Source organism: Dromiciops gliroides, chromosome 1 (assembly GCF_019393635.1).
Source record: "Dromiciops gliroides isolate mDroGli1 chromosome 1, mDroGli1.pri, whole genome shotgun sequence".
Classification (NCBI taxonomy): Eukaryota; Metazoa; Chordata; class Mammalia; order Microbiotheria; family Microbiotheriidae; genus Dromiciops; species Dromiciops gliroides.
In genome coordinates, this window is record NC_057861.1 from 496,585,135 (window position 1) to 496,599,969 (window position 14,835).

The following is a 14,835-nucleotide window of genomic DNA, read 5'->3' on the forward strand; positions in this document are numbered from 1 at the left end:
ATGGAATAGTAGAGTACCTACATGGACTGTACTAAATTATCAAGTAAGCAGAAATTATTTAAACTCACTGGGAAAAAAGAAGGAAAATACCATGGATTACAAAGTCTGAGTTAAGGAGAGATGAGAGGGGAGTTGAGGCCTAAGTGATGACTTGTTTGTACAGAGATTAACTCTTTTCTTCCTTCTTTCATTGCAAAGAACATAAAGGACTATGGATAATGTCATTTAGGAGGGAGGCAGTTACCCAAAGAAGTTATATTATTCATCAGTGACAACTTGCAATCCAATAAACAAGAGAAGTGTTACTGTTGTACTTGCTCTCTCTTTCTCTTTTTCTTTTTTTGGGCAGGGCAATGAGAATTAAGTGACTTGCCCAGGGTCACACAGCTAGTAAATGTCAAGTGTCTTGAGGCTGGATTTGAAATCAGGTCCTCCTGAATTGAGGGCCAGTGCTCTATCCTCTTTGCCACCTAGCTGCCCTACTTGCTCTTCTTTACAATGGTATTTGTAGTAAGGGGTTTCAATAGGAGTATCTATGTATCCTGGAAAAATGAACAAATATATGATTTGCTTAAGGCCTATGAAACACAGTTGAACATGGGGAAAAGATTTGGGATTGACAATAAGAACAGCTAATGAAAACCATTAAAAGAAAAATTATTTGGCCCAGAGTAAGAAAGATGTCTTTCCCCTAATGGTGTCCCAGCAGAACTGAGTATTCAGGCATTGTGCTCAAGAAAAGGGGTATTTAGAAAAAAAAAAATCAGTTTTGTTAGGTAAATTTGAATCTCCCTTCTCACAGCCACTAAGAAAATAGTTTCCCTGAAGTGAAATATAATAAAATCTCATTAGTTTGAATTAATTGGAAAAAGGGTCAGTCTGAATGAATGAAAAATCTAAGTAGAAAACTATTATAAGGGGGGCAGCTAGGTGGCTTAGTGGATAAAGCACTGGCCCTGGATTCAGGAGTACCTGAGTTCAAATCCGACTTCAGACACTTAACACTTACTAGCTGTGTGACCCTGGGCAAGTCATTTAACCCCCATTGCCCCGCAAAAATAAATTAATTAATTTTAAAAAAAAAGAAAACTATTATAAAAGAAATTACATTATTTCTTTTTAGTACTTCTAATTCTAGCAAATTTTTCAAAAGTAGAGGTCCTGATAGGTTTGTTTGTTTGTTTTAGGGCAGTGAGGATTAAGTGACTTGCCCAGGGTCACACAGCTAGTAAATGTCAGGTATCTGAGGTCAGATTTGAACTCAGGTCCCCCTGAATCCAGGGCCGATGCTTTGTCCATTGCACCACCTAGCTGCCCCTGATAGGTTTTTGAAGAATGGATTTATTATTTGCAGATAAGAGCTTCCATTTACATATGCTTTTTTTTACATATGCTTTTATACTACTATTGCCACCTCTACTTCCATTAGAGAATGGAATTTTCCACTGAAGTGAATTTTTTCAATAACTTAATTTGACCCACTTACAAAGAATCTTTTTTTTGTTTGTTTTTGGTGAGGCATTTGGGGTTAAGTGACTTGCCCAGGATCACACAGCTAGTAAGTGTCAATCGTCTGAGACCTGATTTGAACTCAGGTACTCCTGACTCCAGGGTCGGTGCTCGTGCTCTATCCACTGCGCCACCTAGCTGCCCCACAAAGAATCGTTTTAAAAAACCTATTGTTGATAGAAAATTGTTTCCTGCTTTGATAAATAGCAAAGCATGCAAAATATAATTTAACCTTATCTTGATAATTGATGGTGACCCTGAGATGAATCAGATGATCTCCAAACTCCTTTCCAGTTATGATAATCTATAATTCTTTTTTTTTTTCCATTGGATTTATGAGTTCATTGCTATATCCCACTGAGGAAACTCCCCTCCCCGTCCCAACCATTGCACATCTATAATGATTTTTATTTTTTTATATAATTGTATATTTATAATATGGGGCAGCTAGGTGTTACAGTGGATAGAGTGGATTTCCTGAGTTGAAGTCTGGCCTCACACACTTATTACCTGTGTGATCCTGGGCAAGTCACTTAGCTCTGTTTGCCTCAGTTTACTCATCTATAGGATGAAAAGGAAATGGCAAAATCTTTGCCAAGAAAACCCCAAATGGGGTCATAACTCAGACACAACTGAACAACATGCTATAATACATTGATGATGATCTCAAGACCTTTTAAGGTTATTTGCTTTAGGGTAGATAGTACCTGCTGGAAGTTGAGATCTCTAAGCTTTTAATGTTACCCTATCTTCCAATCACTTCTACCACATTTATTAAATCTATAAGCTTAATTTTACATCATCTAAATTCCCCTCTAATCTTTCTGAACTGAAAAGTAAAGTGCATGGGCCCTGTGGCACTGTTTACCCCCCTTAATATTGCTTCCAGGCTGCATGCGGATGATTGAGAAAGTATTAATAATAATTGACCTTTCTTTAGGAGGTCACAAAAGGCTTAATGCAGTTTTAAGCTTCAATAGGACACCCCTATTGAACTTGGTACTTGATTTAAATACTATATCTCATTTGAGCCTCATAATAGCTGTCAGGATAAGAACTACAGGTTTTATTAAGTGCATTTTATAGATGAGAACATGGAGAGTCAGAAAGATTAGGGCACTTGCCCAAGGTCACGAAAGTTAAATATGTCAGAGGTAGAGTTTGACTCCAGGTCCTTTGACTTCAGAGTCGGGACTTTTTGCTCTGTACTATGCTGTCTTCTATCCATTATGTGACACTGCCTCAGATTAAAGGTAGGAAGTGTCTTTCAAAATAGTTTTGCTTTCTGACAGTCTAAATATACCTCCTTTAGTTTTTTTTTTTACACTAATAAAATTAATAGGTCTAAATCAAATTAATTTTAACTAAATTTAAAGGTTTAGTAACCTTTACTACACAAAAAACATGAAGATAAACTTTGATCCAGCACAGGCCAAATTATCACAAATTCTAAATTAGTCAAATCCAAATGAAGGAGATTTTATTATATTTTTACTTAAGAATTTCTTTGTGGAGGTAGATATGACATAATTTAGGAGGACATTATGATTTGAAAAATAAGTCTAGAGAACTTTTGTGCTTAGCTTACGTGCAAAAATTATTAATAACCTTCCATGTTCATGAGCAATTCAGACCTAAAGGTAATATTACCGATGTGCCTTATACTTGACCTCTGGGAATCCTTTAATAGGCTGAGAATGGTTTTGTTTGTTTGTTTTTTGGTGAAGCAATTGGGGTTAAGTGTCACACAGCTAGTAAGTGTCAAGGGTCTGAGGCTGGATTTGAACTCAGGTCCTCCTGACTCCAGGGCCTATGCTCTATCCACTGAGCCACCTAGCTGCCCTGAGAATGTTAATAATTAAGGGAAGGGAGGTAAATGTTGGGATGATAGTAATATCCACATTAAGGGCTCTGAACCCCACATGTACTAGTTTTATATTGGTCAACCATTCTCACCAGTAGAATGCTCCTTGGCCTAATCCTTGACTGATTGCTATTTTTAATTCTTTCATCTTACTGCAGGTATTCTTAAATTGGGGTCTGTAGCTTTATTAATTTTTCAAAATATTTTGTAAATAGTATTTCAGTACAATTGGTTATCCTATGTATTTTATAAGATTCTGAAAAGTGATCAAATTTTAATATATAACAATTAATAAACTAAGATCATGGCCACTATCAATTTACCACATGTTATTTATCTAATAATCTAGAGAAACATCCTTTCCTAATAGTAGCTAGTTATTTATAACTCTTTCTACTCTAAAACCCTTTACTTTCTGGTATTAAATATATAAAAATCATAAAATATGTAATTTATTGGCAGGGAAATCAGTAGTAAAACAAAGGCATAGATAATTTGAAGTATTTTTAGCTGTGAGGAAACTCAGAGCCAGTGTCACCTCATACATTTTGTTTAATGGCAGGTGACTTCCCTTCTCAAAACACAGTCACATGCCATTCAGTTTCTCTCTAAACTCAGTTATGAATGAAAATTCTCTTTATAATCTTTGTTTGTGGGGTTTTGTGGGTTTTGTGGGCAATGGGGGTTAAGTGACTTGCCCAGGGTCACACAGCTAGTCAGTGTTAAGTGTCTGAGGTCAGATTTGAACTCAGGTCTTCCTGAATTCAGGGCTTGTGCTTTAAAATCTTTCTTCATAAAATAAGCACTTGACAGTTCTCCTGGGAAAGAAATTTGCCTTTCTATTAGCCTTTTTGTAAGCTGTTGTTTGGTTCAGCCATTTCCAGATGGAACTATAAAAAAAGTAGCTTTATTTATGAAAACTGACTGAGATACTTATTTAAATATCCCAAAGCAAAAATTAAAAAATTGAATTTCTCCCTAAATTCATAGAGAGAAGTACTTCATATAATGACAGAATTGTAGGGCCTGACTTCTGTACTGTTAGACATTTTGAATTTCTATAACTTCTGTAGGAAAGGCTTCGAAACAGTTATTACACAGTTTACATAGTACTCTTAAATTTAATCTGCAGCCTGGTTTTAAAAATGTAAATAATGGTATATTCTTTTTGAGGCCCCTTAGGGTTGGTGGGGGGAGAGGGTAAGAGAATAATCTTTAAGCAATTATGAATAGAATCCTCGTGTAATTCCTACAGGAGAATCCTCAAATACCAGAAAGCTTCATAATCTTTGGCGTTCTCCATGTATTTTCTTTTTAAAGGAGAGACATACACATGGAAGTCAGTCTAATCAAATCAAACAGCATAAAACCGAAAACAAGTGTCCTTTTCATTTGGATACTATATCACAGTATCCAAATACCCTTGAAAATCTTCTACCCAAAGGGTACAAACAAGAAGAAAAATTTAATTTCATAACAATATTTAGTTTTTCAAGTAAGAAATACACAACTTGAATCCAGTGCAAATTTGTGTCTTTTTGTCTGTAGTATTGAAAACACCATGAACAATCCTGTTCTGTTGGGCATAGAAAGTGAATTACATTTAAATAACACCATTTAAAACAAATTGGAGTCTTTCATAATTTAGTGCCCTTAAGTTGGCAGAAATGCTGCATTATATTCAGCTTCCACACAGAATCTTGTGAATGATGAGAGAAAATAATTGCTACTTAGGAATTGTTCTGATTAAATTTTAAATGGGCCTACTATCATGAGATGAATGTTGTATTTTGGTTTGCACTTGAATATAGTTTGTAAACACCTTATGGCCCCAATACAATATTAACCTTTTTTCATGAACAATTCTGAGTTTTGAAAAAAGACATGTAATGATTTGTATATTGGATTTTAAAATATTCTTACATTATATTATTTTGGCATCTGTAAAGTTAAAGAGAAAAAGACATTTATCTGTAGAAGAAATCATATGCCAATAGTTATTGTTGTCATCTTATCGATTAAAAGGAAAATGTCTTTCTAAAAACAAGTTTTAAGATCTAAATACATAATATGATGGAACTTAAAGGTACCCAGCAGTAACTTGAAATTACTTGGATCATCCATCAAAATGTTGTTGTTTTTTAATCCCTTCCTCCCATCTCCATTTAACAGTTTACTGTCAGCATTTTTTTGCACACACACAAATCCCACTATAGAAGTCTTTGATTTCTTTTGAGATGAGATGTACTTGATATAAAAATTAAAGATGACTCGTTTTTTAAAATCTAGTAGTTATAAAGATAAAAGTGATCCATGGAAATTATTTGGAGATAAGACAAAAGAAAGGGTGAACTTGAGAGCTCAATAGTTAGTATTAAGTTAAATGCTATCCTTGATTAATGAAATAGGATTATGCTTTTGGATATTAAATGAATGTTATTTGATTTGAATTGATCTTTTTTCTTTTTCTTTTTTTTGTGGGGGGACCCTTTTTATGATCTATTGTTTGGTTCAGCCATTTCCAGATGGAAGTATAAAAAAAAGTAGCTTATTTATGAAAACTGATTGAGATACTGATTTAAATATTTGTGGAATTTCAGGGATGCTTCCTATGGTAATTGCACTTTCTACTTAACACTACTGGACTGTTTTCAGGCAGTATATAAGGTAAGTGAATCAAATGATGCTACTTTGCAGGGCTGTATTGTAATGTTTTTTGTTAGTTTTTTGCAGGGCAGTGAGGGTTAAGTGACTTGCCCAGGGTCACACAGCTAGTAAGTGTCAAGTCTCTGAGGCTGGATTTGAACTCAGGTACTCCTGAATCCAGGGCCCATACTTCATCCACTGTGCCACCTAGCTGCCCCCTGCTGTATTGTAATGTTAAAGGACTCTGTACAGAAAAATCTAGTCTATCATTTTCAGGGGTTCATCAACTAGTGTTTCTTTTAAGAGGTTGTTATGATTTCACATCCATTCCAGTTTCTGAGGAATATGGCATATCATATGGTAGTTGAAAGGGCTGGGCATGAATGTAGGTATAAGATTTTCATTGTGATGTTAAAACTTAAATAATTGCAGGTGCTATAGATGGCCTAACTTTATTTTTGAAGTAAGGTTTACTGATGTTTTTTATTTTCATATCAGAGTTATTTCAAGATATCTTCAATTTAAAAGGACTCCATAATGGAAACATTTGATCTAAACACTTCTTATATCTAACTGCAGAACTTATTTATAATATAACAACTACTTGAGTTACATACAGAAAGAACACAAGAACTATGTGTGACATTAGCTCCATTTTCCACCCAAATTTGTCAGCTGTCTCTTTCGGTCCTTGAGTGATGAAGTGGTGCATGGGATAATTTTGTGAAAACTTGGCCCAGTCCAAAACTACAAACTTGATCCAAGTAGAAATAGTGGTTAGGGATATTACAGTTTTACACGAATGATGATATAAGGAGCTGGAATATTTTTCAAGTGTCAAAGTTTCAGGTGTTAAAAATAGCTTGATAGGGCAGCTAGGTGGTGCAGTGGATGAAGTATGGGCCCTGCATTCAGAAGGACCTGAGTTCAAATTCAGCCTCAGACACTCGCCACTTACTAGCTGTGTGACCCTGAGCAAGTCACTTAACCCCCATTGCCCCACCCCCCCCAAATAGCTTGATAAAGGCCTTTTACATAAGAAAAAAAAATTGATCTATACTTCCATATACTTCCCTATCAGTGTAAACCTTTGTTGCTAATTGAGATACCATTAGAAGATGGACTGTTAAATTGGTTGACTTTTCTCATCTTTTTATGACTTAAAGTAATGCTTTTATAAAAACACCAATACAGGGGGCAGCTAGGTGGTACAGTGGATAAAGCACTTTATCCCTGGATTTAATCCCTGGATTCAGGAGGACCTTGGTTCAAATCTGGCCTCAGACACTTGACACTTACTAGCTGTGTGACCCTGGGCAAGTCACTTAACACTCATTGCCCCACCAAAAAAAAAAGAAAAGAAAAAAAAGAAAGACACCAATAAATATACAGAAAAATCCCTAACAAAAATTTTTTTCAACTGTTTCTACATTATTTACCCCCTTTGATCTCCGGAGTTTATATCCTAAAGAAGTTAATGACAGTAAGAATAGATTCATATGACTCAATATTAGTAACAGCACTATTTAAAAGAAGCATCTCAAGTAAAATAGGATAGACATTGTTGGTTTGGGAAGTGTCTGTCTGTTCTAGCTAGAGAGAGAGAGTTTTCTCTGTGTGTGTGTGTGTACACTCAAGCCCAAAGTTTAAAATCTATTCTTTTCAAATTCTGGTACAACATAAGAATTTGGATAATCAATTAAACTATGTTAACACGACTTAGTTCTTTTTAAATTCCCATTGATTTTGGCATATGTGTTGTCAGCTAGCTGAACTTGTAATTAAAGGGCCATCAGGGCTATAAGAAATCCAAATTAAAATAAGTTATGTTGGTACTATACAGCATTTTAATGATTGGAATGGTATTTACATTTTCATAGTTAATAGCCTGTGGATTATTTGTCCCTGTAGCAAAAAAGAACAATTTAATAAGAATCTTAATGTGGATTTCTCAGTATTCAGAAAAAAAAAAGTAATTAGATGGGTTTTTTTTCTTCTTTAAGAGAAGGTAATCCTCATATAGAGATTCTTAAAGTTATAGAGTTGTCAAATCCAGGGACTGGTTACTTCCATATTACCTGAAAATCCAGATGGATGCATTATGCCAACAGTCCTTCCTGTTCACTTAGGGAATATCTTGATCTGACCTCAGCCTGAAGCAAAAGGCTGAGTTTAAAATAGCATTGGATGAAAGCCAGAGAATGTGTCTCTTCCTAATTGCAGCTGCAGACAGCAGAAAGGATTTACAATTCTTGGCACATCCTAACACACTAGAGGGATGCACTGCTTCTGTTGGAACAGCCAAGCCAGCATATATTCCAAGCTTGCCTGTCTAAAAAGCAAATTTTGGTCAACTTTTCAGGGACACATCAATTCTCTACATTAAGGATACTTACTTAGAGTAAATTAATGAGAAGAATTTGACAAGGATGTGGTCTCCAAATTTGAGCTTAGAAATACATTTGCAGAATAGTAGAATTTGGGTAGGGGAAAGTGGTTGATTTTTCAACTAACTTATTAAGAAATATATATTTCAGTATTTTGACTCAAAATTGGCTTCTATTCAAGGGATCTTAACCTGGGGACTGTGAACTTGGATTTGTAAAATACTTTGATAACTGAATTTCTTTAAAATTGGTTTCCTTGGGACTCTTGGGTTATTTTACTTTATTCATTTAAAAACAATAATCTTGAGAAAGGGTCCATAGACTGTAGCAGACTACCAAAGGAAACAAAAAAGGTTAAGAACCCCTGCTTATATAGGTTGCACCTTTAAATCCTATGTGTTTTATTAGAAATTCTTGTGTAAGTGCAGGAAATACTAATCTATCAATGAAAAAAAAAATCAGTACTGACAATGCCTTTTTTGGGGGGTGGGGTGAGGCAGTTGGGGTTAAGTGACTTGCCTAGGGTCACACAGCTAGTAATTGTTAAGTGTCTGAGGTCAGATTTGAACTCAGGTCCTCCTGAATCCAGGGCTGGTACTCTTTCCACTGCGCCACCTAGCTGCCCTGGCAGTGCCTTTCTAGAAAATAAATGCTAGGTTTCTCATCACAAAAGCAGTGCATCTGGCTGTTATTCAAATAGAGGTTAGATGACAGGATATTCACTTACATGAAGAATAGCATCTTTTCCTATTTTTAATATTAATGTTGATTTGTGGGATTTCCTTTAAGTACACAGAACATTTGGTTTCTTAATTTAAGACTTTTAAAAATGAAGGCATATATGAAATATGTAGAATTGCTTCAGATATTATTTCCTTCACAGTATATAAATTTCATTCTAAGGAGTGTTACTGAAGGTTAAACTTCCCAATCGTTTTTGGTTTTTTTTTTTTTAAACACATAAGGGTATCATTAATCTATATGGTCTTGGTAGATTAGAGTCATTCTCAAGTGGTGACTAATTCGATTTACATTAATGGCACACATTTTTAAAATGGGAATATAGATCAAATAAAGTATAAAAACTGAGGCATTTAGGCATTGATGGAGTATAGTAATTATTTCTGAGGAATCTGAAAGGCAGGTTGAATGTAGTGGATAGAGAGCTATACTTGAAGTCATAATTAACTGAGGTCAAGTCATGACTCTCAACAGACTGGCTGTGTGACCCTTATTTAACATCTCATTTCTCTAGGCAACTTTCTAAAAACCTATATAGTTGCAGAGAAAATGCTGACCTGCTTTGGTAGGGATAGCTTCCTCACTTGGGAATTTCTTTTACTGATTAAATCACAGGTCCATTCTCCATCCCTGTAATAAATACATACTGTCATAAGAAAGACTCCTTATGATGAAGGCATTTCAGGGAACTACAACTCACTTTTTTTGAGTTATGTTTAATATAACTGCATTTTTTGAGAACACCTTAAACTTGTTATAACAGCAATCTAATTATTTGCCTTTCAACTTTTTTGTTTACTTTAGGCGGTCCAGTATGGCTTCCTTAATTTTGAAAAATTTGACCTTGATGATTACGAGCATTATGAAGTAAGTCTAAATGGTTTTTCTAATCCATTTCATATGTGTGTGTGTGTGTGTGTGTGTGTGTGTGTGTGTGTATAATAATCATACTGACTCCAAAAACTATTTGTTTCCATTATTAAACATTTATATTTGTCTTTTTTGGAGATTGGGAGAGAGGGAAAGGATAAGTGTAACATTTCCACATAACAATTACAAGTGGCATTATCCATGATCTCAGGGGCATTTTTCTGCATGAAAATCCAATATATGAAAATCTAGTCATGTAAATTAGGAGTTGATTTTATTTCTGTCATAAAATATTATTCTTATTCAGAAATTAAATAGTATTCCTTTGAAGCTCATTTGTGATGGTAAATTGAAATGTTTATTTGCAGATTCAAAATTAAAGAGAGTTTAGCAATAGTCAATGTAGCACATTGAGACCAATCAGAAATTGAGATACAGCATATTTAAGATATTTTAGGATTCTTGAATTGCCCCCTGAACTTTAACTCTGGAAGTCAGAATAACTAATGCAATTATTATGTACATTTGTGTATTGTAGTTAGTCATCTGTGTCTCTGTCTTATCTCCCTCTGAAACTGTGAATCTCATGAGGTCAGGGATATGATTTATCCAAGCACTCCACCTAGTCTCTCCAAGTAGTACTCTGCACATAATAAGCATTTAATAGAATTGAATTTCAGAGGACAAATCAGATGGAGTTTATTCATATGCATTGATGACTGTGAAGAGTGGAATCAATCGACAAGCATTTATTAAGTATCAACTATGTGCCAGGCACTAGGCTAAGAATGTAGAGTGACACACACTGAGCAAATTTCAGAGCCAAGTCTTCAGTGGAGTGAGTTATTGGTGATTTGGGGTGTGAGGGGCATGATGACATGACGATGACTTAAATAGTCTCCAGAGTCAAATTAGAGTCAAGTTTCTGAAGTTGATTAACCCATTATCTTAAATGATAGCTGTCAAGTTTGTTGCAGTCAGTAAGTTCAGTACTATGTTAATTAATTATGGTAGCACTTACTAAGATGAAAAACACTATGTAAATATGAGCTATGCTTATCTTTTCCTTCCCTTTTCCCCATACTCTGTCCTAATCTGTTCCTTGCACTATTATTCCAGACACCCAGATTTATAATCTTAGAAATCTTTCTCTCCTGTTCTCTCTTACCATATACAGTCTGTTGATTCTCTTTTCTGAATATTCCAAGCATCTTCCTCCCATCCCCCTTTCTAGTGCTGCTAATGCCACTACCAGAGTTCAGACCCCGATTACATTTTTTGGTGAGGCAGTTGGGGTTAAGTGACTTGCCCAGGATCACACAGCTAGTAAGTAAGTGTCTGAGGCTGGATTTGAACTCAGGTCCTCCTGAATCCAGGGCCAGTGCTCTATCTACTGCGCCACCTAGCTGCTCCCCCATTACATTTTTTTTTAAGTAACCTCAGAACCATTCTTCCTCCTCCCAAACAACCTACATCATGCTCCAAGATGATTCTCCTAAAGAACAGTTCTGATCACTCCTGTTAACAGCAGTAGCTCTGAAATTTACTTTCTTGAAAAATGTTCCTGGTGTTTCCTAGTTGATGATTTGCCTCTTTTTCAGTAAGGTGGAATTGAGCATGCACACCCTTAAGGGACCTCTACAAGAATGTAACATAGCTGACTTTTGGAAAATTAATTGGTGAATCAGAAGTTTAAGTCACCATCTTCCATGTGGTTTTCTCACTCTTCAGGAAATAATGATCAGCCTTCCCTGCTGATGTCAATTCCGTTAGACTCATTAGAGCTATCATGAGGTTTGAGATTTTCTGCATCCCTAAGACAGTGGACTACAGATACTTTCTTGGCAGTTAACATCCACTTACTTACATTAAATTTATTCATGAGATGTGAAGAATACTCTTCATTGTTTGAAGAATCTGTACTAAGGTGTTTTAGGGAAAACGCAAAGTGAACTGATTCTTCATTGTCATGGTAAGAAAGTGACATTTTGGCAGCCTCAACACCCAAATCACAATTTTCTTTCATCTCTATCTTGTGTGGTGCAAACACACTGAATTTGGAATCTAAGGACTTCTGTTCAAATCCATCTCTGCCATCTGTGTTGTCTTGAATAAATCCTGAGCCATAGTTTCCTCATCTCTAAAATAAGGAGGTTGAATTAAATGATCTCTTAAGATGCCCTTCCAGTCCTAAACCCTGTGATCTTAATGATTAACTTGAAACTGAATTCCAAACCAAGCAAAATTTGAAGATTTTTTTCCTATTTAGCATTATAACAAAATTGAAGGTTATGTATTTATACATAATGGAACAACCTGATGAAATTCTTTATTGTATTAAGGTATGTTATTCTGAATCATACCCTAATTAGTTGACCCAGTCAACAAGTTCATGTTGTGAAGGAGTGGAAATACTGAATTCAAAATTTACTGAGTATCTATTATAACAAGGCACTGTTCTAAGTGCTGTGGAGAAAATGAAGATGAAAACCTAATCCTTACCATTAAAGAAATTATGTTCCAGGGGCAGCTAGGTGGCACAGTGGATAGCGCACTGGCCCTGGATTCAGGAGGACCTGAGTTCAAATCCAGCCTCAGACGCTTGACCCTGGGCAAGTCACTTAACCCCCATTGCCCCACAAGGGACAAAAAAAAGAAAAAAAAAAAGAACTTATGTTCCGGTTTGAAAAATAACTAGCCTACTTGCTATTTTCTATGTAAACATTCCATTTTCAACTTCCATGGCTTTTATCCCCTATGCCAATTCATTCTCCTTACTGTTGTCTCTAGGAATTCCTACTTCCATTTAAGGCTCAGCTCAAATGCTATTTCCTACAAATTTCTTTTTTAATCCTTTTACTTGTTAGTTTGCTTCTACTCTCCTCTCTCAAATTACTAATTTACTTAACCACAAAGATATTATTCTCCCTTCTCTTCCTAGTTGAATGTAAGCTTCCCCCCCCCCCCCCCCCCCCGGGGCAGTGAGGGATAAGTTACTTGCCCAGGGTCACACAGCTAGTAAGTGTTAAGTGTCTGAGGTCGGATTTGAACTTAGGTCCTCCTGAATGCAGGGCTGGTGTTTTATCCACTACTCCACCTGAATGTAAGCTTTTTGAGGACAACTACCATTTTAAATTTTGCCCCATTGTCTAGCAGAGTGCTTGTCACATAAAATTTGCTTACTAAGTTTGCTCGTTGAATTGAATTAAAAACATGTACTATAATTGAGTGATATAAGAGAGGTTTAAACAAAGTTCACTGAAAACATGCAGGAATGGGGCAGCTAGGTGGCACAGTGGATAGAGCACTGGCCCCAGATTCAGGAGGACCTGAGTTCAAATCCGGCATCAGACACTTAACACTTACTAGCTGTGTGACCCCTGGGCAAGTCACTTAACCCCAATTGCCCTGCAAAAATAAAAATTTAAAAAAAAAACCAACATGGAGGAATGAATGATAGCTTCCTGGGGGTTTTTTTTGTTTTGTTTTGTTTTGTTTTGAGGGAAGAGTGAGAGATATCAGGAAAGGCTTCCTGGAAGAGGTAGCCTTTGAACTAATTACAGTTCTGTTGATCATAACAATCATTAGTAAAGCAGTCGAATAGATGTAGCTAGAAGAAGAAGGTAGAAAAACCAGGGACCTGAATAACCGAAACCCCACTAGTTGAAATACTCCTAGAGATAAGGAGTAGATAGAGAGCAAGCCTTGGAGTCAGGACGACCTGAGTTAAAATCCTACCTCCTACATATACTGGCTGAGAAGATAACAACCAGTGTTAATAGACAGAATTTCTTCACCAGGGAGGTCCCTATACTAGTAAAACCAAAGGTCTAGTTGCTAGCCCTAGACACAGTTCTTTTTTAAGTCCTTAAAAGACTTAATCAAACTACTCAAATTTTGGAGATTAATTATCCCTGTTCTTGCTCAGGAAAGCTCTTTGAATCAGTGGAGTTTACTTAAGGAGAGATTAGCAAACCAGTTTAGTAGTAGTAACTAGAATTTACTTGGTGTTTTAAAGTTTGCAAAGTGCTTTACAGATATTATCTCATTTTATCCTCACAGCAACCCTGGCACAAGTAGGTTTTATTATCCTCACCATTTTACAGGCGAAGAAATTGAGGCTGAGAGAGGTTAAAATGACTTGTCTAGGGTCACACAGGTAATATAAGGGGCTAAGGCTGGATTTGAATTCATTTCTTCCAGTTTCAGATCCAGTACTCTATTCATTGTGCTGCCACCAAGTAAGTTTCTAAATGGTTCTTAGAAAAATGTCATTTCCCCTCCATTGGCATCAATTCCATTAGTATTCCAAGGATATGAGAGGTAGAGTGGAGTAGTGACTGAAGGGCCAGCCTGAGAGTCAGAAAAACTTGGAATCAAGTCTGACTTCGGAGATATTACTGGCTATATGACTCTGGGCAAATCACTGAAGCCCTTGATGCCCCAGACAAAACCCCGAGATTATAAGAATCAGCACAGGTCTGGATCTGTTTTGATAGAAACGGGGTTTCTTACCAGGAGTTACCTATACCAGTAAACTCAAAGGTAAAAGTCTTCCAAAGACAGTGTTTTCTTAGATTTAAAAATGTTTCAGATAGATGTGTTTTGTGAGATGCAGGGCAAATCACTTCAAAGTTTACTCGATGATAAAATAAGAATTGAATTAGATGACCTCTAATATCTCTTGCAATTGTAAATCTAAGACCTGTTGACCAAACTAAAGGGGCTAGTTCCTATATCCAATAACTTTATCAGGATGTATGGATCAGGATCATCACATATATGGATGAAATCAATTGGTGAATGGGAAATAAATTT

At 36.0% G+C, this 14,835-nt stretch overlaps 1 protein-coding gene across 7 annotated transcripts in view; it reads left to right on the forward strand.

Moving 5' to 3' along the window:
- Positions 1-14,835, forward strand: part of CDC14B (cell division cycle 14B) — a 153,696-nt gene that overhangs the window by 105,309 nt on the left and 33,552 nt on the right. For all 7 annotated transcript variants that reach the window (XM_044001705.1, XM_044001390.1, XM_044001478.1 and 4 more), the window contains 2 exons: positions 5,974-6,040; positions 9,952-10,014. In XM_044001705.1, the coding sequence (XP_043857640.1) occupies positions 5,974-6,040; positions 9,952-10,014 (130 nt within the window). The remainder of the gene's footprint in view (positions 1-5,973; positions 6,041-9,951; positions 10,015-14,835) is intronic.